The sequence below is a fragment of the Mesocricetus auratus genome, unplaced genomic scaffold (assembly GCF_017639785.1).
Source record: "Mesocricetus auratus isolate SY011 unplaced genomic scaffold, BCM_Maur_2.0 Super-Scaffold_100014, whole genome shotgun sequence".
NCBI lineage: Eukaryota > Metazoa > Chordata > Mammalia > Rodentia > Cricetidae > Mesocricetus > Mesocricetus auratus.
The window spans coordinates 7726847-7750879 of NW_024429197.1; the positions used below are offsets into that span (position 1 = coordinate 7726847).

The 24033-nt window shown below is 49.0% G+C and overlaps 1 protein-coding gene across 1 annotated transcript; it reads right to left on the reverse strand.

Annotated features, from left to right (window-relative positions):
• Positions 1-1006: 1006 nt before the first annotated feature.
• On the reverse strand, positions 1007-22075 carry Ifnlr1 (interferon lambda receptor 1). The gene is made up of 7 exons (XM_013120128.3): positions 21423-22075; positions 17378-17501; positions 10499-10683; positions 8036-8178; positions 5242-5401; positions 4895-5022; positions 1007-3896 (listed from the first exon to the last, which is right to left on the reverse strand). Exons 1-7 carry the CDS (start codon positions 21478-21480, stop codon positions 3123-3125), a joined length of 1572 nt encoding a protein of 523 aa, XP_012975582.1. The 5' UTR covers positions 21481-22075; the 3' UTR covers positions 1007-3122.
• Between the last annotated feature and the right edge of the window lie 1958 nt (positions 22076-24033).

The following is a 24033-nucleotide window of genomic DNA, read 5'->3' on the forward strand; positions in this document are numbered from 1 at the left end:
CCCCAGGAGTATCCCTGGAGAGCTGCTGCAGTGAGGGTACTGTTGCAAGGCTGGCCACACACACCAAGGCTGTTCCGTGTCCCTTTGTGAGCCCCTATCTCCACTGGGCGAGCTCCCACGGCAGTGCGCAAGCTCCAGCCCCATTGCAGTAGGTGGCGCCGAAGGTCCAGACCCGTGCCGTTCACTCTTCTCACACCATGCATGTGGATCCCAACAGTGTGTGTGAGAGGCTGGACCTCATGGCACAGGCTTGTCACTCCAACCACTCGGAAAACGGAGGCAGGAAAATACAAGTTCAAGACCAGCCTGGGTAGTAGGGTGAGCTCAAGGCCAGCACAGCCAAATTAGAGAGTCCCTGTCTCAAAAATAAGAAGGGGTCAGAGGCACTCGCTATGTAAACCCGCAGACCTGAGCTCAATCCGCCCATACCCTGCAACTGGGGCTATAGCTCAGTGTGGTAAGGCAGCTGTCTAGCGCCTGTAAGACACTAGGTTCAAATGCAAACCAAAGCCGGGCGTTGGTGGCTCACGCTTTTAACCCCAGCACTCGGGAGGCAGAGGCAGGCGGATCTCTGTGAGTTTGAGGCCAGCTGGCCTACAGAGCAAGTTTCAGGATAGGCTCCAAAGCTACACAGAGAAACCCTGTCTCAAAAACAAAAACAAGAACAACAACAACAAAACAAACAAACAAAAAATCAAACCAAATGCAATCTCCACGTGGCAATGAGTGCCACTCAGAGCCCTCCAGTTCCTGTCCTTGATAGAGGGTCAAGTCTGGTAGGCCATGCACTGACATCAGAAGCTCCCCGGGGATGTGGAGGCCTCATCTTCAGCATCAGGGACTTGTCTAACTTTGTACCTTGACTGGCTACCCTCTCCCCACCTCAATTCCCCACTCCCTTATGGTGTCATCTGGAGTCTGTATCCCCCAGACCCCTGGTCTCCTTTTGGGGACTCTCCATGTATTCCAAACAGCAGAGTACACATTAGTTCCCAGCAATTACAGCTTTTTCTCTAAAAATAGATCTCTTTATTTAAGGTTCTGGGTATTATACTGACATACATTAAAGTATTATTTAAATAGGATATAAAACACAGTGCAAAATTTGACAAAAATACGAATGTATAAGAAAGGTGTATAGCTTCCGTGTGCTGAAGCCACACACCACTGTGACCCAAGGCAGTCACGTAGACCTTGATGTCTTTGCAGTCCCCAGATGTTGTGTACATACAGGGCTATTATGTAAGTTAAGTGCTGAGCGCTTGCGTTGATCTTCATGACCTTTCTGTGAGCTTCTTTGTCAATGACCTAATGGCTGGAGGGAGCTGGAACCTAAAATGAGTAAAAGGCCCAGGATAGACAGAGAGAAAGCTTTGGGAAGTGTGGACAAGCTTTCCAAATGAGAAAGCGAGCATATGTCACTGAGGACGAGGACAGTGAGCATGTGTCACTGAGGACGAGGACAACACTGCTATGAAGATCATTTCAAAGGATTTCTGACAGTGCCTCCACGGAGCAGCTCAGGACATTTCCAGGAGCTGCTCCTGTGCTATGGTCTTCCTCGAGCATACTCAGTGTTCTTCTGACCTCAGTGACATGGTCAGGCTTCAGTGCAGGGAAATCCCAGGGAGGTAGCTGTGTGTGTGTGTGTGTGTGTGTGTGTGTGTGTGTGTGTGTCCCAGAGGAGATGGCAAAGACCTCCTGTCAGTTTGACGACTCTGGAGACTCTTGGGACCACACATATTAAGTCATTAGGACAGCCTTGCCAGGTAACTTCAACAAGAGCCTTGCCATGCTGCACTTGAGGTCCCTTGTTAGAAACATGACAGAGATGAGGACAGTGCTTTGAGAACTTTTTGTTAGCTGTGAACCCCCTCAACACACCTTCTATGCAAGGCCACTGAGTGTAGATCAGCTCAATGAGGGGAAGGTCCCAGGCTCCCAAAGGTCTTTGGGAGTGAGTTGGAGAACCCCTGATTAGATACCTTTAAGGGGTGACCTCACATGTGTTCTGTAAGGCTGCAGCTTTATGCCAGATTCAAAACCGCACAGCATCGTGGATAAAAGCGGTTGTGGGGTCTTTTTTTTTTTTGTGCATCATGGAGTAAAGTGCCCAGGACTGTTTAGATTCTCAGCAACAAAGACTTCGGTTCTCTGGGTGACAGCTATGCTCATCTGTAAACCATTGGCACACATCACTCCCCAAAGAGGACAATCACCCGTTCCCAAAAGACACTGGTTTCTCAGACACTAAGACCGCACAATGACCACAACAGTCAAAAAACTGTCACAAGGCCATCCAAGAAAGGCCATCAGGGCAGGAGGGCAGTTTCTGGCCTCTGTCAACCAATCTGGCCCCTGGAAGGTGAACTGTGCTCAAGAAGGAAGCAAAGTTGATTGGACTCTGTTTTCAGGGAGCCCCTGACTAGAAGATGTGAAGGTGACAAGGAAGGAATGGGGTGACCCAGAGGGTAGACATATCAGAAGGTAGGTATTCTTGTCACTCTTGTCTTAGGGGGTCTCTGGTGAGAGATGCCTGGGGCCTCCCAGGAGTCCGAACAGATGGAGGGTTCTAGTGCATAGACAGTACAAGTGACATGGGTGACCTCATGCCACACATACCTGAAATCCTCACCATACCCATGTGACAGCTACAGAAGAGGAAACTGAGGCATTGAGACTGAGAGTGGCTTGCTCAGGTTACTACTAGTAAATGGCAGAGCTGGGATTTGATCTGAGGTCTGTTTTGTACAGTGCCATATATGACTTATGGACTAGGGTGTGTCAATCCTTGGGGTCCACAAGCACCTGGCTTCACTTCTCCTGTTTCATTTTCTGTAAGGTCTATCATCCCTGGGACAACGGGCAGCAGGAACTCAACTAGTCTCTGACCACAGCTCTATCCCTCTCACAGGTCACCTACAGCAGGTGGGCCATAGGAAATGGTGACATCTTACAGCTCTATCCAAATGACAAAGATCCCGTGAGCGATCCACAAATGCTCGCCAGGACTTTGATTACCTCGGGAAGGGACATGGCTCTTGAGACCTGGAGGTGTCTCTGGTCCCTGGGAAGTGCAGTAGAGGTAGCAATACCAGACTAGATTGGCCACCAGGGCCAGCTCACCTGGCCATATAATCTCCCAGCATCCTGTCCCTGCCCTCTGCCCTCTGCAGGCTTGAGGTGTCCCAGCAGCCGGTGATGCCGCCTTTGGGTTCTGATTCCCAGGCATCCACGTCTTCCTCTTCTTCCTCCTCCTCTTCCTCTCCCTCCTCTCCCTCAGAGTGGCTGTCCCAGGAGAAAGTCAGTGTCTGAAGAGAAACTGGGGGCTCCCCAGGAACCAGATCTCTCTTTGGGGATAAGGAACCCCAAATTCGCCACCTAGAGAAGTCATCTTTCAGAAGCTCTTCCACGGTGCTCAAGTCCTCAGAAAATTCCAGGCATGGGAGCACCTCCTGGTGCCCATCCCCATCAGGCTCTTGGGCTGGCTCCTTCTTGTCCAAACAGTCGGAAGATCCAGCTTCATCTTTAAGGGAGGAGTCCACTGTGCTGGACCAGCTCCTGTCCGAAGAGTCCCAGGCAGATGAATCTTCACTTCCCCCTGAACCTACCCCAGACTCAGCTGTCTCCAAGTGCCCCATAATCTGGAGCTTCTCCCTCATGAAGAGGGATTGTTCCAGGTAGGGCTGGATACTGTCACTGTCATCTGTGTCCTCATCTTCCTCCTCGGTGCTGTCCTCTTCTGGTCCTCCCTGTAGTGTGCCTGGGTCTCTGACTTGAGGGAAGGGTCTGATCCTTACGGTCAGTTCTCTCTGGGGACAGAGCATCAGGTCATCTGGGAGCTCAGGTGCACTGGGCTGAAAGGTTGCCACGGGACATCTGTATTCAGAAAAGTCCTGATGTAGAAAGAGGAGGGGAGAGAAGGTGACTCGGGCTTCTTGAGACAGGACTGGTTGAACCTGGGGCCCCCTGGCAGCAGTTCAGATGGGTTCAAGTGGAAGTTGTTTCTTTGGGAAGGGTTTCCAGAAAACACAGGGGTCAACCACAGTGGGGGGAGGAAGCATTTCTCCCTCTAGCAAAAGCCTTACTTGTTCTGAGGACCCACTGCGCCTCAGCTACCCCACTGATGGGAGGCGCCTGGGCTATTATGGGAGATACAGAGGGTATGGGAAATGTCACCAGCATGAGAATCGCCACTGGTGTAGGCAGCCTCATGGCTGGGCCATGCACTGACCAGCAGAGGGCACTGGCCAGGCAGTGGCCAGGTGAGCCTCTACAGGTCTTTGAAACTACTTTCTGCTATGACACAGGGACACAGGGACAGAGAGACAGGGACACAGGGAGATAGGGAATTCTGTCCTTGAAGCCCATCACTCCCTGAGTATTTAGAGAACCCCACCACTGAGTCTGGCCCAGCTCTCCTCTGACCTCTCTAGGTCTCTCCCTCCCCCCAGAAAGCTCCTGGAGCCTGATAGAGGACCTAGCACCCAACATTGGCCTGGAGATGCTCGACCTTGGTCAAGTTGTAAACTAAGCATTTATAGCCCCAAACAGTGCCCCCCCCCTCTGTACCACCTCCAACCGCACACACTTCTGGCCCCCTCTCCTGGGTCTCAGGGTTGGGTGGTTCTTTTTGCACCTGGCAAATCCTTAGCAGAGATGATGTGATTACATGGAAAGGGACTTAGGCACGTCTCCCTGGTGGGCAGACTTGCTGTGGGATTGCACTGCCAGAGGTGGGAATTTAGAGACCGAGACAAGATAGCCAATGTTACAGTCTGGGCCATCTCTACATGCTGTCTGAGGCACTGCAAACTCAGCCTCACTGTCTGTTCCTCAACACCCCACTTTTACATACCCTCCATGCCTCCCATACACCCTAGTCGCGCCATACCAGTGCGTGAGGCGTCTTCACCCACTGAAACCAGGGATCCCCTTCCAGTCTCTTCCAGATCACACCTGCTGCTGCAGCTGCCACCAGTAGAGGCGAGAGTAAGGGCAGCAGGACAGCCCAGTTGGCTCCTAGGGAGGAGAGAACATAAAAACTCCAGACAGAATAAGCCTGTTCTGGTGGAAGCTGAGGCTCAGAGAGGTTGTGTAAACTACCCAAAGACACACAGGCAGTGCGGTAGAGCTGGAATTCCCATAAGCGAACACATCTCTCAGCTTATACTTTCAACAATTCTATCATGAGGCTTCCGAAAGAGGGAAGTTCCCATTCTAGGGCCATTTTCCACTCACCTGGGGCCTCTATAAAGATGCAACTGGGCTCAGAGAAGTGGCTGTACTTGGCCACAGTGAGGGTGTAGATGGTTCTGGCGCTGAGGCAGTGGCGTCCACTAGCACCTTGCTGGAGAGGGATCTCCATGGGCTTGTTGTGCTCCGTGGCAGAGAACTGTGTCTGTATGGAGAAGCAATGGGCATGCACCCAACGGATGGCGGGTACACGCGGAGGGGTGGCCAGGCGAGATAGAATGGGACTCGGGAGCTTTCATTTCTCTTCTTACATTAAAGCGCAAGCATTGGGGCTGGGGAGATGGCTCAGTGGCTAAGAGCATTGGCTGTTCTTCCAGAGTTCCCAAGTTCAATTCCCAGCACTCACATGGCAGCTTTCTACTATCTATAACTGTAGTTACTGTCTATAATTGTACCCTCCTCTGGCGTGCAAATGAGCATATGAACGTAACACCAATACACGTAAATAAGTAAATATTTTTTAAAAAGTGCAAGCACTAAGGGAACTTTCTACTTCCTGGTTTCTTCTCAGCTGAATTTCCTTGTACAGATCATTGGGGTTCAAAAGAAGCCTGCTACTTGGGGTCATTCCCATGTAGCTCACCAAGGCCCACAGGGACCCACATCCACTGGGGATAAGGGTCATTCAATCACTGCATGTTAGGAGCTGCCCCAGCTGCCTAGTAGCCCAAAGCAGGGGCAGGTGGCTAGTGAGAAGGGAAATATGCCCTGAATACAAATTGCCTATCCGTTTCCAAAGACAGAGGAGAAAAAGAAGGCCAAACAGCAATCGTATTAATTCCATGTTGACAAAGCAATATGCTATGGGATAAAAGGCAGGCGCATCTCTGTGAGTTTGAGGCCAGTCTGATTTATACAGTGAGTTCCACAATAGCCAGGGCTATGTAGAGACCCTGTCTCAAAACAAAAAGCTAAAGTCAAGCTAGGCAAGGTTGTGCATGCCCGTAATACCAACACTTAGGAGGTGGAGGCAGGAGGAAGAAGGTCAGGGGTTCAAAGTCATTCTTGGCTACATTGCGAGTTCAAGGCCAGGCTGGCATATCAGCATATCAGAAATCCTATCTCAACCACCTCCCCTCCCTCAAACTGGCTCCTTTAACTTAACGAGGAACATTTTACATGACTTGGGACCAGTAGGATGATGTAATAAAGTTGCTTGCTGTCAAGCCTAATGATCTAAGCTCAATCCAATGAGAGAACTCATTTCATAAAGTTGTCCTCTGACCTCTAGACACATGCTGTGGCATGCACGCCTGCCCTGCCCTCACAAAGTCACACACACAAAATAACTATAGGCAGTAAAAATTTTTAAATGACATACATGGCTTGTAATATGCTCCTGATGGGCAATGCTAGCTAGAAGGTTTATTTTTTATCAACTTACAAAAATTATGCGCATTTAATTCAAGCATGCTGGCATGTACCTGTAATCCCAATATACATTCAGGAGGCTGAGGCAGGAGGATGGAGTTTGGGCTAACCTGGACTGCACAATGAGACCCAGATTTGGACAAATTGTATGTGCTGATGGAGTATGGGGGCGATGTTTCACTATTCCTGAGATTTTCCAGAAGGCAGCAGCCAACTTAGGTTCACATCCCTAGGGTCACAGGCGTGAACCCTAGAAAGAGTGAACTGGAGTTGGGATCATCGAGCCACAGTCATGCCAAATCTACCCCACCGCCTAGCTTAATAAGTGGGAACCCAGCAACACACACTTCTTCCATATTGCCTACTAGCGGTTGCTTTTGAGTTACAGCTGTGGAGCTCAGACTCTGAGGCCACAGTGGCAAACATATTGACTCTCTGGCCCTGTATAGGAAAAGGTTTTCTAGCCTGTCGTGAGTGAGTATCTGTCGTGAGTGAGTATTCAGGCCTGTTTTCTAGTCTGTCGTGAGTGAATATTCAGGCCTGCTCCTGGACTGTGCTGGGAACTGAATGTGCAAAGAGCCATCCACAGTCACCCCTGGGTGCTTTTTCTTTGCTTGCAGATCATTTGGATGTTTATGGACTTTCTGTAATGAATCTGGTGACTGGAAGAATCGATTTCCTGCAGTCCAAAACACTTCACTCAAACTTTTATGGGAGGTGGGACCTGGGGAGAGACTCAGTCTATAAAATGCTCTCCTTGTAAGCATGAGGATCCGAGTTTGATCCCTGGCACCCACATAAAACTCTGGGCATGCCTGTATTACCAGAGCTAGTGAGGCAGAGACAGCATCATCCCTGGACTTGCTGGACAGTTAGCCTAGCTTAATCTGCAGTGCCTGGTTCACTGAGAGACCCTGTGTCAAAAACAAAACAAACAAACAAACAAACAAACAAAACACCAACAAAAAAAAGCCCAAGGTGGAGTATTAATCCTGGCATTCAGATCTTTGTGAGTCTGAGGCCAGCCTGGTCTACATAACAAGTTCCAGGCCAGCCATGGCTACATGGTGAGACCCTGTCTAGGAAAAAAAAAGAGTGGAAAGTGATGATGACACCTTGAGGTTTCCATATGAACACACATACACATGGGTGTGCGCTGGCACACTCAAGTGCACACATCGCTGGGCTTGTGCTCCACCCTACAGTTTCCAAGAGGAGAACTATGGTGCGGTTGAGGCCTGTTCTGTGAGGGGCAAAGCGATCTCCTGCTGAACAGGCCATCGGCCTTGCACATCATCAAGGGCCGACTGGAGTCAGGGAGCCTTGGGAGAATTCTCGGAGGAAAGTGCAGGAAGCAGTGTGAGAAGTTGGGAGGAGACCCTGCTCAGGACAGCACAGGGTTTCCTACCTTGTGCTCCACGCCCTCCTTCCAGAATTGCACCTCATACATTAGGTTCAGATACGGCATGCAAGGCGGCAGCTGGTAGGTGGCGTTGACCCACAGGATCTTCTCCATCTGGGTGAACACAAGGGTGGGCGGGGCTGGCTCCACTGTCAGAAACAGAGTAGGACCTGTCAAAAAACTCTGGGAGCCCAGTCTCCTGTTTGTCCTGCCTGGGGAGGAGTCACATTAGCATTTTTTTCAAATATCTACTATGTTGCAAGCTCCTCACAGCCCTTTTACTTGCCTTTCCTTGACCCAGAGAGGGAAACATCATATCACCACTGTGTATGTGCAGTGTGCACGCGTTTGTGTGGGTGAGCGCATATCCCCACTATGTGCAGTGTGCACGCGTTTGTGTGGGTGAGCGCATATCCCCACTATGTGCAGTGTGCACGCGTTTGTGTGGGAGAGCACACCTGTGAGTGCATGTGCAGAGGCCAGAGGTCCATGTGTGTCTTCCTCTGTTGAGCCTCACCTTATCTTTTGAGTCAGGCTCTGTCACTGGACCTGGGATTCACGGAAGCATTTGACCATTGAGATCTCTCCCCAGTCTTCACCAACTCAATTTTTAAAAATAAAGCAAGACCCTAGAAGCTAAAACTTGCCAGAATACACTACTAGTACTGGGTAGGTACTGGATGGGAGTCTGGATCCTTCTGGCTTTGGCCGAGTCTGTGAGGAAGGGTGGACACGGGTGAGGACTGTGAACGCCAGACGGTAACCTCACAAAACTTAGGTCTGTCTCTTGCTGCCCCAGAGAGATGAAAGGCGGGGGGTGGGAAGGTGGGTTAGTCAAAGATGTCCAGGGAAAGCAACCCAGCACAATGTGCCTAGACATAGCAGTAGATGTCCCATAGGGGTGACTCTTACAGCAGCCACAGGACATCCGTAATTCTTGAGATTCTTATATTTACAGAAACATTGCCACCTCGTCTTTTGTGTATGAGATCAAAGAAAGCCATTGACTTCATTTCTGCTAAGATGGAGGCTGGCAAAACCTTGGCTGTGGGTACTTAGAGCCCATGGTGAAGAAGGTAGCCTGCCTTGGAAGTGGAAGCCAAAGGTCAAAGGTCTTCTCTGGGAGTCAAGGAGAATTGTCCCAGACTGTCTACCTGAATGGCATTTGTTTGCCTGGCTGGATTTTAAAGCTGCTTTGGACTAATGCCCCCATTTCCTGTGTCTCCTCAGCTTTTATTAGTGTTGCCTTCCCCTCCCATATCTTATATAGGGAACAGAGATTGTATACTTCAGTCTCGCCAGCTCACAGGTGGAGAGGAACCATGCCCAGAAACCATACTGAGTGGACTGCACCCAAGCCATCCTCTGATGTATTGGTTCAGACACCACCCAGAAGATCTGGAATTTAAGTTGATGTCATAATAAAAGGGAACTTTGGGGGACCTTGACATGGGGTGAATAAATTCTGCATTTGCAAAAGGTATGAATCTGGGGGCAAGAGGAAAGCCATGGCAGGCAGAACCCCCTCCAAAGATGTTCTACCCTGATCCCTGGATGTGGCCAGTCTACTGTGTCGTTGTTGAGCGGCAAAAGAAAATTCCAGTTAAGGTTCAGAGCCTTAAAATGGTGAGTTTATCCTTGGGCCCTGCACATAGGCCCAGAGCCTTAAGCGGGGAGGACTTTCTGCTGCTGTTGGCAACAGAGAAGAGGGGGAGGTGCTGAGACTGGGACACAGTTGTGCCACTTCCGGTTAGCAGAAGGGGGTGGTGTGAGCATGAGGAGAAATGCAGGCGTCCTAGCAGCTTGGAGAGGTTCCTAACTGGTAAGCAGTGAGGGGTCCGGGACCTCGGCCTGGCAACCGGAATTAGCTCAGAAGTTCATTCTGCCCTGAGCGTCTATGGTGAGGCCCAGGTGGAGGATCGGTGAGACCTGGGAAGGGGGTGGTGAGACCCGCGCAGAGGGGTGGTGAAGCTGCCTGGACTTCTGGACCAGAGAGGCCAGTCTGGCCAGCTTGGCAAGTTCCAGGTCAGTCTCTATCTGGAAAGCAAAGGATTGTGCCTGAAGAACTGTGACACTAGAGGTTGCCCTATGACCCCTACATGCACACATGCATACATGTATGTACACACACATGAACACATTCACACATATTAATACACACACAAGATTGTTGGGTTGGACAGTGTTCTTAGGAGGGATAGCTGCTCACTTAGCATCTTCATTAAAAGGACCAACTGCCAATATGTATTTTATGTATATACATACGTATGTATGTATGTATGCATGCATGTATGTATGTACGTATGTATGTGCACATGTGTGTGCACATGACAAACAAGGCCAGAAGACGGCATCCACTTCCTAAGAACTGGGCTGACAGTCTATTGCAAGCCTCCTGACATGGGTACTGAGAACCAAACTGTGGTCCTCTGCAAGAATAGCAAATGCTTCTCCAGCCTTGGGACTTACCGTCAAAAAGGTAATGCAGGTACTTGGACTCCACCTGTGGGGACTTGCCACGTGCAGAAACTGCCTGCACCCGTCCTTTGAACTTGTTGTACAGATCCTGTCTCTTCAGGCACATGAGGGGACACACCAGAGACTTGGTGCCTGCACACTGCTCCACTTTTTGCCAACGCTGGTAGCTGGGATAGCTGAGGGGGAGACAGAAGAGGGTGGGCTGTGGACCCCTCTGGGTTAGAGGACCTGACCCTCCCCAAATATATCCCACGTGTCAGCCAGATGCAGCAGGCAGCCATTAGCAGACAAGTGTGGGTGGCAGTCTTGTCTGTGTTCACTATCTCTGGGTCCTTCCACAGGGCACTGCCTCTCCGTCCCAGGTTCCCATCTGTAGTGCCTCCTCACACGGCCATGGTGGAGCCGCGGTCACTCATATTAGTGATACTTTCTGTGTGTTGATTTGCTCGGACATCTGGAGGCTACTGGATGAAGGCCAGGGGCCATGTTGGGGGCTGAGTGAATGGCAGAGGGAAACACAGAGGGCTTCATATGACTGCAACATCCTCAGGACTTATGCCCCGGTGTTCTTCCAGGTACCAATAAATAGGCAAAGCGTGGCAAATGAGGTTCTGCCTCCCCAAGGTTCTCACAGCTGATGGGAGGGAACAAGGGACAATTATCACGCCTACAAGGTAAATCCAGGAGGTAGCAGGCGCAGTGATAAAATGATAAAAACAGAGGGAGGCTGCTCTCAAAGGGCAGCTCAGAAGAGGCCAGGGAGATGGTGCTCCCCAGGGAGACGACGGTGCTCCCCAGCGAGGAGGAAAGAGGAAGCCAGGTGATGGGGTGGGAGACCAAGAGACAGAACAAAGGCCTGAGATGTGTGCTGAGGAGCTCTTGACAATACCAGGCCGGAAGAGGGAACTTGAACTGAGAGAAATGCTTCCATCAGATTGGCCTGTGGGCAACTCTGTGGGAGATTTTCTTAACCAATGACTGATGTAGGAGGGCGAAGTCCACTGTGGGTGGTGCCACTCCTGAGCAGGTGGTCCTGGCTATTTAAGGAAGTAGACAGAAGAAGCCATGAAGGGCAGCATGTAAGCAGCATCCCTCCACGGTCTCTGCTTCAGTTCCTGCTTCCCGGGTTCTGTCCCGCTTTGAGTTCCTGCCCCGACTCCCTTCAGTGATCAACTGTGATCTGGACATGTAAGCCAAATAAACCCTTTCCTTCTCAAGTTGCTTTGGATCATGGCATTTATTGCAGCAATGGAGAGCACACTAGGATGCATGGGGAGGAGTTTGGCATATCCAGAGACATGCAAGCCAAAGAGCTAAAGCCCAGTGGATAAGGGATGTGAGACCCAGGTGGACAGGGGATGAGGGGGACAGGAGGTGGCAACCAGGGGACTTGCAGGGGATGAGGGGGACAGGAGGTGGCAACCAGGGGACTTGCAGGTCTGGGCTAGGAGTGTGAATTTATCACAAGTGTAGTGGGAGGCCACTGGATGCTTAGAAATGAATGTTGGAGTTTAAACCCCAGAGTGATGCCTTCTGGGTATTAAATCATGAAGACAATATGTCTAGAAAGGATGGCCTTCTAAGCATGTCTTCAGAGAGCCGCCCAGACACCCTGCCTCTTTCCACTTGAGGACACAGGGTTGTTATCTTTGCCATGCAAGGACAAGGTGAGAAGGCATGATTTCAGAAGTGTCCCTCTCTAGATACCAGATTTGCCAGCGACTTCACCTTGGACTCATTAGCCTCCAGAAATATGAGAGATAGTTACTGTCTCTAACTTACATAGACTAAAGTACTTTGTTAGAGCACCGTGCAGGCCGAGGCACATTGAAGTGATCTAACACATTTTTAAAAGGTCACCCTTGGAGTTGGCAAGACAGTCCCACAGGTAAAGGCGCATACCGTGCAATACTGGCCACCTGAGTTTGATCCCAGAACTCATGTAAAGAGGGAAGTAGAGTCTGGGTATGGTGGTGCATGCCTTTGATCACAGCATGTACACAGGCCCATCTCTGAGTTTGAGGCCAACCTGGTCTACATAGAAAGTTTCAAGACAGCCAGGGTTAAATAGTGAGACCTTGTATCAAAAATCAATCAATCAATCAATCAGTCAGTCAGTCAGTCAGTCAATCAATCAATCACAACCAAAAAAACACACACCACTGAAAGAAAATAGAAAACTGACTCTACAAACTTATCCCCTGACCTACCTACACACACACACACACACACACACACACACACACACACACACACACACACTGTGATATGCATGCACATAATAATAATTTTAACACAGTAAAATGCCATTTCAAAGATGACTCTGAAAGCAGAGTAGGAGGCTGCAGCAGTGTCAGAGACAGCGGGTGGCGGAGAAGGAGATAATAGGTATATCCAGGATATATTTTGGAGGTAAAACCAGTAAAATATGCTCAGAGCTTGGGTGTGCAGTGTGAGGACAGGAAGTCGGATGCTCCTGGATTTGATGGATGAGTCATGGGAGAATGGAGAAGCTGAGTAAGGATGCTACAGAGAACAGCACCGCCAACTGTGTTCAATACCTGAGTTTATGGGGACATTTCTTAAACTGCTGCAGAGGATGGTTCTAGTGAGGTTCCAGACAAAAAGGACGTTCACTATGTTACTGTCACCTAGAGGGGAGGTAGTTCTTGTTACAATAACTATATCTATATATCTGTATCTATGTAGCTAAGCATTAAGCTGAACTATGTTCTAGTGTTTTGTCGAAAGTAAACATTAAGAGACCTCAACTTGAATATTTAGCTGAAGAAATTTCTAAGCAAGGTGTTGAGGGTGTGGCCCAATTTTGGCTTACTATAAAAGGTGAGAGGCTGTTCAAGCAAAAATGAACCAGAGCTCAAAGATTTGGAAAAATATCAAGTCTCAGCCTATCCATACAGCAAAATAAACAAGTAAGGAGTTGGATGTGGCAGTGAATGCCTGTAATCCCAGAACTTGGGAAATAGAGGACTGGGAGTTCAAGGCCATCCTCCACTACTTAGTGAGCTCAAGGCTACATGAAACACTGTTTCAAAACAAGTGTTCTGGAGAGAACAGCAACATTGTGGTTGGAAGCTCCTTTGATAAAGAATTCCTGGATGTTATCTCTGTAGCTAAGACCCCTTGCTACTCTTGCAGAGAGGACCTGAGTTTGGTTCCCAGGACCCACATGACAGCTCACAACCATCTGTAACTCCAGTTCCAGAGGATCCAACACCATTTCCTTGCCTCGGTGGGCACCGCACTGGAGCATTTACATATATGCAGTCAAAACACCCATGCACATGGAAATAAAGACATCTCAACAAAAAAGAATTCCTGGGTGTAATTAACGGATGCAGTCAGCTCCCTAGTCAGGAACCGGAAGTGGAGGAGGGATTACTCCAGCAGAGCCGCTGCCAGCTTTGACTGAAAGGGAGGAGACTGGACAAAATGAAGTATGCTGACCAGAGGGGACAAAAGAGTTGTTTGTAGGTTAACTTGCATCACTGTTTGGGACAAGGGAAGACAGACCGTGAAGATGACTGAGAGATCAATGGGGTTAAGGCAAGGCTGTCTTCCCAATTGCTGGGACACAGTTCTCCCGGGGTCAGGGCTATCTTACAGGAAAAAGGGGAGCGTCCTCCAGACTGTTGTATTCAAGATTCACAACGGCCAGCCCAGTGGGCCCAAGGCCAGAACAATGAGCCGAAAAGGATAGTTTCTGGGGCCTTAAATGGAGCCAGGCATGGTGGCTGTAATCCCAGCACCTGGGAGGCTGAGACAGGAGATCATGAGTTCTAGGCTAGCCTGGGCTACATTGTGAATTCTAAGCCAGTTTAGACTACATAGGGAGATCCTGTCTAAAAAAATATCAACAAATCTGGGTAAAGTGGCAGATGCCTGTAATTCAAGCATTTGAGGAGTAGAACAAGTCTGAGGCCACCCTGAGGTACACAGTGAAACCCTGTCTTAAGAACCAAACAAATGGGGCAGCTGGAGATGGTTCGACAGTTATGAGCACTTGCAGCTCTTGCAGAGGACCTGAGTTCAGTTCCCAGCACCCACACCAGACAGCTCACAACCACTTGTAATTCCCTCTCCAGGGTATCTAATGCCCTCTTCTGGCGTCTGTGAGTACCTGTACCCACATGTACATTCACAGGTACACACACACACACACACACACACACAATTATGGTTTTGATTTTTTTGAGATAGGGTCTTACTATGTAGTAATGGTTGTTCTGGAACTAACAGTGTAGACCAGGCTGGCCTCAAACTCACAGTGATCCATCTGCCTGTGCCTCCTGAGTACTGGGACTAAAGGCATATGCCATCATTCCCAGCAATAAATCTTTTTAAAACAATCAAACCAAGGGAAAAAAAGAAACAACCTTACTGGCATTGCCTCTCCAGGTGTGACTGACATTCCATCACCCTCCTGACCTTCCCTCTGGGACTGGACATGCCTATCTCACACCATTTCAATTTAGAAGCATGTGCCTTCATCTGGCTTCCAAGGTCCACTGATGAAGAGTAATTCTGCCTCAGCATGAGTCATGTTCTAAGGCACGCCCACACCTGATCCAGATAGTATTTAGACAGAACTTTGGACTGAGCGCATGCTGGAGTGAGGTAAGACCTTTGGGGCGGTTGAGACACAAGTGAATGCATTTTGCATATGAGGAGAACATGAGTTTGGGGGAGTACTGGCAAGAGTATGCAACCGTCCCAGCAAGCGGATACACACCCCAAACTGGACAACCCCAAAATCTAGAGAGGAAAGTGGAGAAACAAGGACAAGTATAGTCGAGACTGGAATATGACCCAGCAGTGAAGAGGACATCAAGGATGCATGTAACAGTGTGGGCAGATTCCAGAAAGGTGCTAAGCAAAGCCAGCCAGGCACAAGAGGGGGCACACCACACAAGCCCATTCTCTGTTTGGGGAATAGGATCTTATTCTGTAGTTGAGGCTGGTCTGGAATTCACCTCACACTCAGAACAATTCTCCTGCTTCAGCCTCCTTAGAGCTGGGATCACAGGCATGGAACACCACGCCTGGTTACAAAGCTATTGATATGAGCTTTAGGAACAAACAAGGTTAATCAATAGTGTCAGAGGCAGATGGGTAGCCAGCTGTCCAGATCAGGGGGGTGGGGACTGAAATGCCAAGAGACCCGATAGAACCTCTGCGACTAGTGGGGATGTTCCACACCTTCATTGTAGGGGTGGTTGCGTGCATACATCCGTGGGGAGTAGTTTGTTCTATGAGTATGCAAATTTTAACTCAAAAGTGCCGATTCAAACAGAAACATGAGCTCAACCAGAAAGCAACAAAAGTGGCGCTGCCAGCTACAATCATGTCAGACATGCCTTAAGGAAAACAAGGTACTACCAAGGTGGCTGCACACGCCTGGTGACTCAAACTCAATCCCTAAAACTCAAGTGGAGGAGAAAACTGACTCCATAATATTGTCCTCTGACCTTTGTGTATCCCCCCCCCCCCCACATCATGCACATTCCAACAGGCACATGCATACTAACAGATATTTAAAATGGTGACTAATCTAGAGTATGGAAGTACATGGAATTAAAAACAATCAACAAAATCCAAATCATTTGGAGAACAGCATAAACAAGCAAACTATATACGCATTCACGGGTTTTGGTATGCACCACAGCTGAAACAAAGCCTTAGAATGACCTCGGGTTAGATTACGATATTTTGATAATAGCTTTGAGGTTAGGAATCAAAAAGTAAAGCCGCTCAATTATTACTAGATGACGTACTTTCCTTTGGAGGATTGACGGGTGATCAAAGATGAAGATTAATTCCTTCTACCCAATTTTGCCCTCAATGTCCTGATAGAAAGAACCATTTGATGAGTGGGGTGTGTACCCTGAAGGTTTAGAGTAGAACTGACTATTTTAAAAGTTTAGGCTTACGATTCCTTTAAGATTCCTTCTAAGATTACCTTTCAAGGTAAATAATAAGATAATTGGTTCTTTCTTTGTAACCATAAAAATGCAGCCTGTCATTAAAAGAACTGGCTGAGAAAAATACCTTGCTTACTTACACTTTGTTAATCTACAACAAATTGCTTGGGTGTGAAGGAACGTGGGTTCTTAGGGATAATTTGTTTTTCACCTGTAACATGTGACCGTAATACATGAAATGTTTAATCAAATAAGAGTAATGAAAAACATGTTTCTTACTTGTATTCAATGTAATCATTCACTTGAAAAATAGAATGTAACCACATTGTAATTTCTATATTGCCTGAGAGATTTTATTGGGGTATAAAAGCTGTAGAGGAAAACAGTCAGAATACAGAATAATAAAGAGAGTGTGTGAGTGTCTTTTCCTTTACTGACTCCGTGGATTCCCTTTGAGCCCTGAGCTACTGGAGGCTGGTCCCCCAGGCAGCCAAAGATGTCATCTCTCGGCTTCCTGCTCTTGCCGCCCTGCCTCCTCTACGTAGCATCATGGACTTTTCCTAGAACCTTAAGCTGAAATAAACTTCCATCCATACGTTGCATTGGCTCTGGTGTTTTATCACAGCCACAGAAAAGTGACCAATACAAACCCCAAGGACTTCTGTCCTCTGGTTCCTTGGCCCTTACAGCTCCTTTCAAGCCCACTCCAACCTTACACAAAGACCCACCCCGTCTCCAGAAAGCCCATAATCTTCCACTCTCCACCGATTATCTTACCTACCATCTCTAACCTCTAGTAAGAGCATCTTCCAGAGACACAGAGAACTTCTGAATGCCAACACATGGATGCAGAGAGCCCAGGGAAACCCTTCCATCCCTCACCCACTACTCCATCTCCCCGACCACCAGCATGGAGGCACCCCTGTACCCTTGGTAGGTCACGAAATAGGTCACATCCGGGGGGCTACCAAGTCCTGGAAGCCATGTCAGGTACACTGTGAAGTTCTGGGACAGCAGTGTCACGTTTCTGGGTGGGGCTAGACGGGACTGTCCTGTGGGAGAGAGAGAGGTCATGAAGGCTGGAGCTCTTGGCTAAGCTTGGCACAGGTATCCATAGCTGGAGAATGAGATGTATGACATGTGTTCAGTTCCTTGCCACCTGTGAGGACCAGCATCTGCCAGCTGCTACACTGCAGCCCTTCCCCTCCCCAACCCTCCCTCAGTGTCCCTTCTGTGCCAAGAGAGCCAGCTCTGTGTACTCTGGCACCCAAGGGTGGGTTCTACCTGGTTGCCATGGGGCAACCCCTCTTGAACTCCACAAGATGCTTGGTGCAAGGATTGCTTTTGATGTTAACTTCTTAAACTTTTAATTTATTATTAGTATATATGTGTGTGCATATACATATGTGTTTGTGCATGTGTGACATATATGTATGAGTATGGGTGTGTGCATACTATGGCACATGTGTAGAAGTCAGAGGATAAATTTGAGGAGTTAGTTCTCTCCTGCCACTATGGGTCTTGAGGACTAAACTCAGGTCATCAGGTTTGGACGATATTACCCACCAAATCTTCTCTGTTATGTTCTCCCTGTGACTCCAGTGCTTATGTGGGATGACTCCTGAAACACAGTGCACATGTGATACATGTGTGTTGGGTGAATAGATACTGCTATAATCTTAAAGGGCCCCTCATAGGTCTCCCTGCTGATGGAACAGTGATGCTTGCTGCCTAGGTGGCAGGCACAGAGCTGCCATCCCAAGCGATGCAGCCAGAGTTGAGCCTACTCAAACCTTTCCACCTTACCACCTCACTCCCCATGGCTTGCTTATTTAACTGGACCATTCCGGCACCTGCCCATGAATGCAAGGTGGTTCCCAGACATTCCCTCACACAGACTATAAGTTGTTTCCCCCTTTCTGCTTAATCTGTTGTACACCTGCTTCATTTGACCCAGAGAATGGGAGGGGACAATCCTCCTGCCTTGTCACACCCTCCCTGTCCAGGATCCTTGGTCTTGTTTCCACCTATAGTTATGTACTGAATCTGCACTTTTCATTGAAGAATTAGTCTGGGCTCTCCCTAGGGTACCATAGACAACACAGGGCCAGCGCTCAGTGCCAAGGTGATGGTCAGGTGGGTTTAAAGTGGGCACCAGTCAGACGAGAGCCACAGGAGTTTTTTCAGGATAAACTGATTTCTTCTATGAGGGGTACCTGGGTTGTTGGACAACTGGGTCCTAGGCACTCTACCAGGTATAAGAAGTGTCCTGTGTGTTCTGGTTTCATATTCTGAATATTTGGTCCCCAGCTCTTAATGCCATTTTGAAAGTTGTGGAGCCCATGGGATGTGGAAGCTGGCTGGTGGAGTATGTAACCGGGAGTGAGCCTTTGAGCAACATACCCAGCCCATGTTCCAGTTCATTCTCTCTGCTTTGGGTCCAGTCCACGTCAATGACCCACCACACGCTCCGGCTGCCACAGCTTAGAGCCACTCTGCCATGCTTTCCTGGACACGATGGCTGTAGAGGCTCTGAAACCCTGAGCCCAACACATCCTTCCCCTTTTAAGTGGCTTCTACTGTGTTTTATCACACCAATGAACAGAGAACTTATTCACCAAGAAAGCCACATCAAAAACACCGTAGCCAGCTCCCCTGCAGTGTCTGTGAGGATGCGGGCAGTGACATCCCCTCCTACTGGAATCCTCAGTTATCTGGGGATTCTCAGAAAGTCCTAACCCTAACCCTAACCCTAACTCTAACCCTAACCCTCTTCAGTCCACCCTCTGAACAAATGCAAGGCTTACAATGAAAGTTACACCATGTCTGCCTTCTGCTTAACCCTTCCAAGGTTTCCACCTATCTTCCTCCAAGGAAACCCAAAGCCTTTGCTGGAACCTCCAAGGGGTCCCAGGATGCCCCGTGCCTCTCTTCCGGGAGTACTCTGCTCTGAGCCTTTGCATATGTTCCCAACATCTAGATATCCCACCGGCTTCTTTACATTCGTTTGATGGCACTGTCTCGATGTGACATATTCCTTGGCCACCTTTTATTGGCCTCTGTTTACATCCTCTTCCATAGATACCTAGTTACACTAATTATGGGCAGCTGATTGCTCCACGCCTGGGCTTCCTGCTCTTTCTCTGCCTAGAACAAAGTTCATAATCCTCATCCAGGTGTTCAAGGACTTGTCTAGGTGGCCTGGCAGCTTCCCATAGGCTCCCAAAGCTGCAGGTCCCATCATTTGGATGCCTTTGAACCTTGGTGTCTTGGGTTACCTGGAGTTCACCAGCTAATCTCTAAAAGATTCTATCCAAATGTCACTTCCTCCAGGTAACCCGCCTTGACATCTCTAAGAGGAAACAGTGATGATGACAACAGAGTAACAATAGCCCCTTTTGTACTGGGCTGTAGCTTCCAGTTAGCTGTGCTGAACACTTGGAGGGTGACTTAGGAGCTTTGCACACAGGTGGGGAAACTAAGGCCCTCTTAGACACCCCAGTCTAGATCATGGCAGCTCTCGGGTCTGTGCTCTGGGCTTACTTCCTCTTCCAGTATATCCTGGGCTCAGTCTATGGTGTGTGTGTGTGTGTGTGTGTGTGTGTGTGTGTGTGTGTGTGCATGCGCGTGCTAGGATTACAGGCATGAGCAACCATACCTGTTGACCACTGTAACCCATGTTTCCTACATTCCTCAGTGTGCCAGGGAACAGAAGAAACAGCTCCATCTCCTGCCCGGGGGAGCTCTTGGTCCCAGGGAGAATCCAGTCACATGGGTCACCATGGAGACCAGTATATTTCAGGTACCAGGTAAGGTAATCCCAGCTCTACATGCTGTCTCTCTGCCTCACTGCCTCAGGTATTTCAGACCCAGATGTGGGTTCCCAGTTCTAATTCTGTCCAACACCCTGAAGCTGCATCACTGAGACACTGTCACCGTGGTCAGTCTGCTAGGCAGGCACCCAGCCAGTCTGCGCATAACCCCTTAGTCTTAACCCATCCACGAGCAGGGCAGTCCCAAAGTTTGAGCTTGGCCACCACCACTCAGGGTGTCAACTCACATCCTTTGTGGAAGAGACACTAGGCTCAGAGTCAAAGTTTGTGTTGGGGATAGAACATACTCGACCCCGAAGACCCTCATTAATTAAAAAAAAAAAACATCGCGGCAGAACTGTGAGGTGCTCGAGGCATCGATAGCCTGGGCGAACCCAAGACTCAGGCTAGCTCTACTCCCTTCAGCTCCACAACTCTGCCCTGCGTGTCCCTCTCTGGGGTACTTCTAAGGCAACCTCTTAAGTGTTCTGAGACTCAGTTTCCCTCACCTCTGCCTCATAGGGCACCTGGGCTGCACTTTAATAAGAATACAGTGCACAGCACAAAGAAGCAACTAAAAAAATACAGACTATTATGATCGTTTACTTAGTCTTAGAACCCTTCCAGCACTTTCTGCTGTGACTCTGAGGCACATCCATGGCTTCCAAGAAGGGTTCTCCTCCCCGGGACAGTTGATCGGTGCAAAGTTGGGGTTTTGTGCTTGGGTCCTGGCCTCGGGTATTTTGTGCCTTGTCATTTTATTTACTAGCTGAGAGACCAAGAGAGAAAACTCCCTGTTAAGTCTCATAGCAGGGGCCAGATCATCCAGAGCAGGGTCCCCGGGGGTCCTGGGTGGGGCATCCGATCCGCAGCCTGAAGAAGAGGAGGGCAGCTCGGGTACGCCCCCTTCTTAAGAGTCAATCAGGTACGCGCTCTGGGATTCGGTGAACAAATACCGTAAACGCTTTCAGATGTCTCCGGAAACCCAGCTCCTTTCTTCCCGGAAAGGACGTCCACGCTCAGGATTGCTTCAGTCTGGGCCAAGCAAACCCGCGGCGGGAGCATAGGGTCCCTGAGTGCCCGGGTGGCCCAGCACCCATCTCCCGTTTCGGAACCTCGGGTGAGTGGCTCACCCACGCCGCTCCCGAGGCTCGCGCTTACCTGGGACGCTACCCAGCAGGCACAGGAACAGGGGGCCCCACCGGCCGACCCACCACATCTCGGTCCCGGGGGTCCCCGCGGCCGGCCGCCGCCGCCCGCCGCCAGGCCCGTGGGCCGCAGGTGACCTAGGCGGCGGCCCAGGGAGGCGGAGCCTCGGGCGGTGCCTCTGGTGGGGATTTACCTAGGGCCGCCCCGTGTCGCTGCCTGCGGTCCCCGCCGTGGGTGGAGGCGGGGATATTAGTAACATTTTCTGTAAATCAGGCACCCAGAAAAGAGTTCGAGGTCACCAGCACGTAGTCTCCTGTTCCGCAGGCGGAGCCAGGGAAGGCACCCGGCGCGTCCTGCTTTTCTTCCAGTTTCTGCAGGAATTCGAGGCCGAAGTGTTAGTGTCCGTGTCCGCCTGCTTCGCTCTAGGGAGTTTAAGGAGGCTGTCCTTCCCAATCGGGACACAAGTCACAACGCAGGCTGTTCAGTCACTAACCAGAAAGGACGTTCCTAAAAGCTTTGTTTTCTATCTTAGAACAGGGGACAGACACTGCATTCCACGACACAAAATGTTCTAACCGAGCCAAGCGGAGGCTGGTTTTGCAAACAGAGAATGGCTGAAAAACCGTGGGACACGGAAGGGAAAGCCGTTAGCTCTTTCATGTTACTCTTTGTAGGTGGAGTGGGCAGGAGCAGGACAACATCAGGGGTCCTTTGGTGTGTAAGTTTTAAGAGCGTGCAAACTTCATTTTCTGTCTTTTGCTTGAGGGGGCAGGGTGTGGGAATGGGGAGTTGGGGGTGGATACCACCAAGATACATTGATGCTTGTATGGAATTGTTGGAGAATAAATGCAAGATAGAAATAACAACAAAAGCCTGGCGTTTGGGAAAGCAAGCCATTAGCTCAGGTTTCTCTTGATTTCCCAGAAGGTCAATAAACAGCTTAGTCTCTTTCTGAGGGATAAATTTTAACATGGGTGGGTCTATTTTGATTTTTTTTATTGTATTCTGTTCTGGCTCAGCGCAATAAGGGACTCCTGGGCTCAATCTTGGCTCTGTAAGAAATCAATCATTATGGTCCATTTTCAGCGAGGTGTGCTTAGGTACGGTTCATCAGAGATAAGCAGAGGACACCAGGCCCCTGTCTCCTTTGCCTGGCAACTTTTCTAGACACCCTTAGTGTGTTCTAGGGTTGGAAAGTCACAGTTAGTCTGCCCATGAAACTGACCCCACCTACCAGAAAAGGAGGGGGTTGTGTCCTGAACCATTAAGGTGAGGAATTTGGGAAGGAGGCAATACTAGACTAGATTGTCACTCCCTGAAGAATTCAGCCAATGAGAACTAAAGGGGGCAAAGAAATATATGGTTAGGAACATAAAAACCAGTTTGTGTCAAATTTGGTACACCAACTACTTTTGCCTTTTCTCTGGGCTGACACCCACCTGCAAGTTCACAAAACAATCTGATTGGCTCCGGAGTCTCCAGGGCTCTTATTGTGAAGTGAATATCATGGCTTCTCTCAGCTTCATATTGAGTTGAGGCTAGCCTGGTGTACTCAAGACTCTGTTTCTATGAAAACAAAACAAACAAACACGAGATAGAGCTCTGTCTTTGTAGACACCATAGGGAGGAATTCCTAGACACCTACTACTATAGTAATGGCTATTACTTTTGGATAAAGAGGATTCGTTTTTACAGTTTTTAAAAATTAGCTGATTTGTGTGCATGTGTTCTGTCTGCATGTGTGCCTGTGTACCATGTGCATGCAGTGATAACAGAATCCAGAAGATGGTACCCGATCCTCTGGAACTGGAGTTACAGATGGTTGTGAGCTGCCAAGTGGATGTTGGGAATTGAACTGGAGACCTCTGAAAGATGAGCCAGTGCTCTTAACCCTGGAGCTATCTCTTGTAGATGAAAGTTTCTGTCCTGCAGCCATTTAGTCCCAAATAAACAAACGGAGGCTTATATTAATTATAAACTATTGGACTGATAGCTCAGGATTCTTATTGGCTAGCTCTCTCTTAATTAATAACCCATTTCTATTAATCTGTGTATCTCCACGTGGTCTTGGCATACTGGTGATGCCCAGGTCTCTTGCTTCCTCGGCAGCTACATGGCGTCTCCCTGACTCTGCCTACTACCTTTCTCTATGCTTGTTTGGGTTTTCTGCCTGGCTAAATCCTGTCTGTCCATTGGCTGAAACAGCTTTATTCATCAACCAATAAGAGAAACATGTATTCACAGCATACAGAAGGACATCCCCCATTAATCTCTCCATCCCCAAGAGGATTTTTTTTCTTCTTCTTTGTTTAGCAGTACTGAGGATTGAATCCAAGTCCCCAGGCTGTATCTCCACGCCTCTTTTCACCTTTTGAGTCCGTGTCTCACTAAGTAGTCCAAGTTGGCCTTGAACTCACTGTCACCCAGACAGGCTTTGCCTCACCCTGCCACGTAGCTTCCACTGTTGGTCTTCGTTCCCACCCCATGCAGTGTTTTCTTTTAAAAGCCTCTTCGCTCTGATTTTAATTTAAAAAAGCAAATCAGTGTAGACAGTGACAGCTCCTACTTTCCAACAAGAAAAGTCACTTTTACTCTAAAGTTTATCGTAGCTATGTTAATCTAA

Excerpts from the sequence above, each read along its gene's own strand:
- Ifnlr1 (XM_013120128.3), bottom strand. The coding sequence starts at position 21,480 with ATGTGGTGGGTCGGCCGGTGGGGCCCCCTGTTCCTGTGCCTGCTGGGT. Across the intron at positions 5,402-8,035 it reads AGGAGGGCGTGGAGCACAAG|ACACAGTTCTCTGCCACGGA; the intron begins GTAGGAAACCCT and ends TTCTCCATACAG. Across the intron at positions 3,897-4,894 it reads TGAAGACGCCTCACGCACTG|GACTTTTCTGAATACAGATG; the intron begins GTATGGCGCGAC and ends TTTCTACATCAG.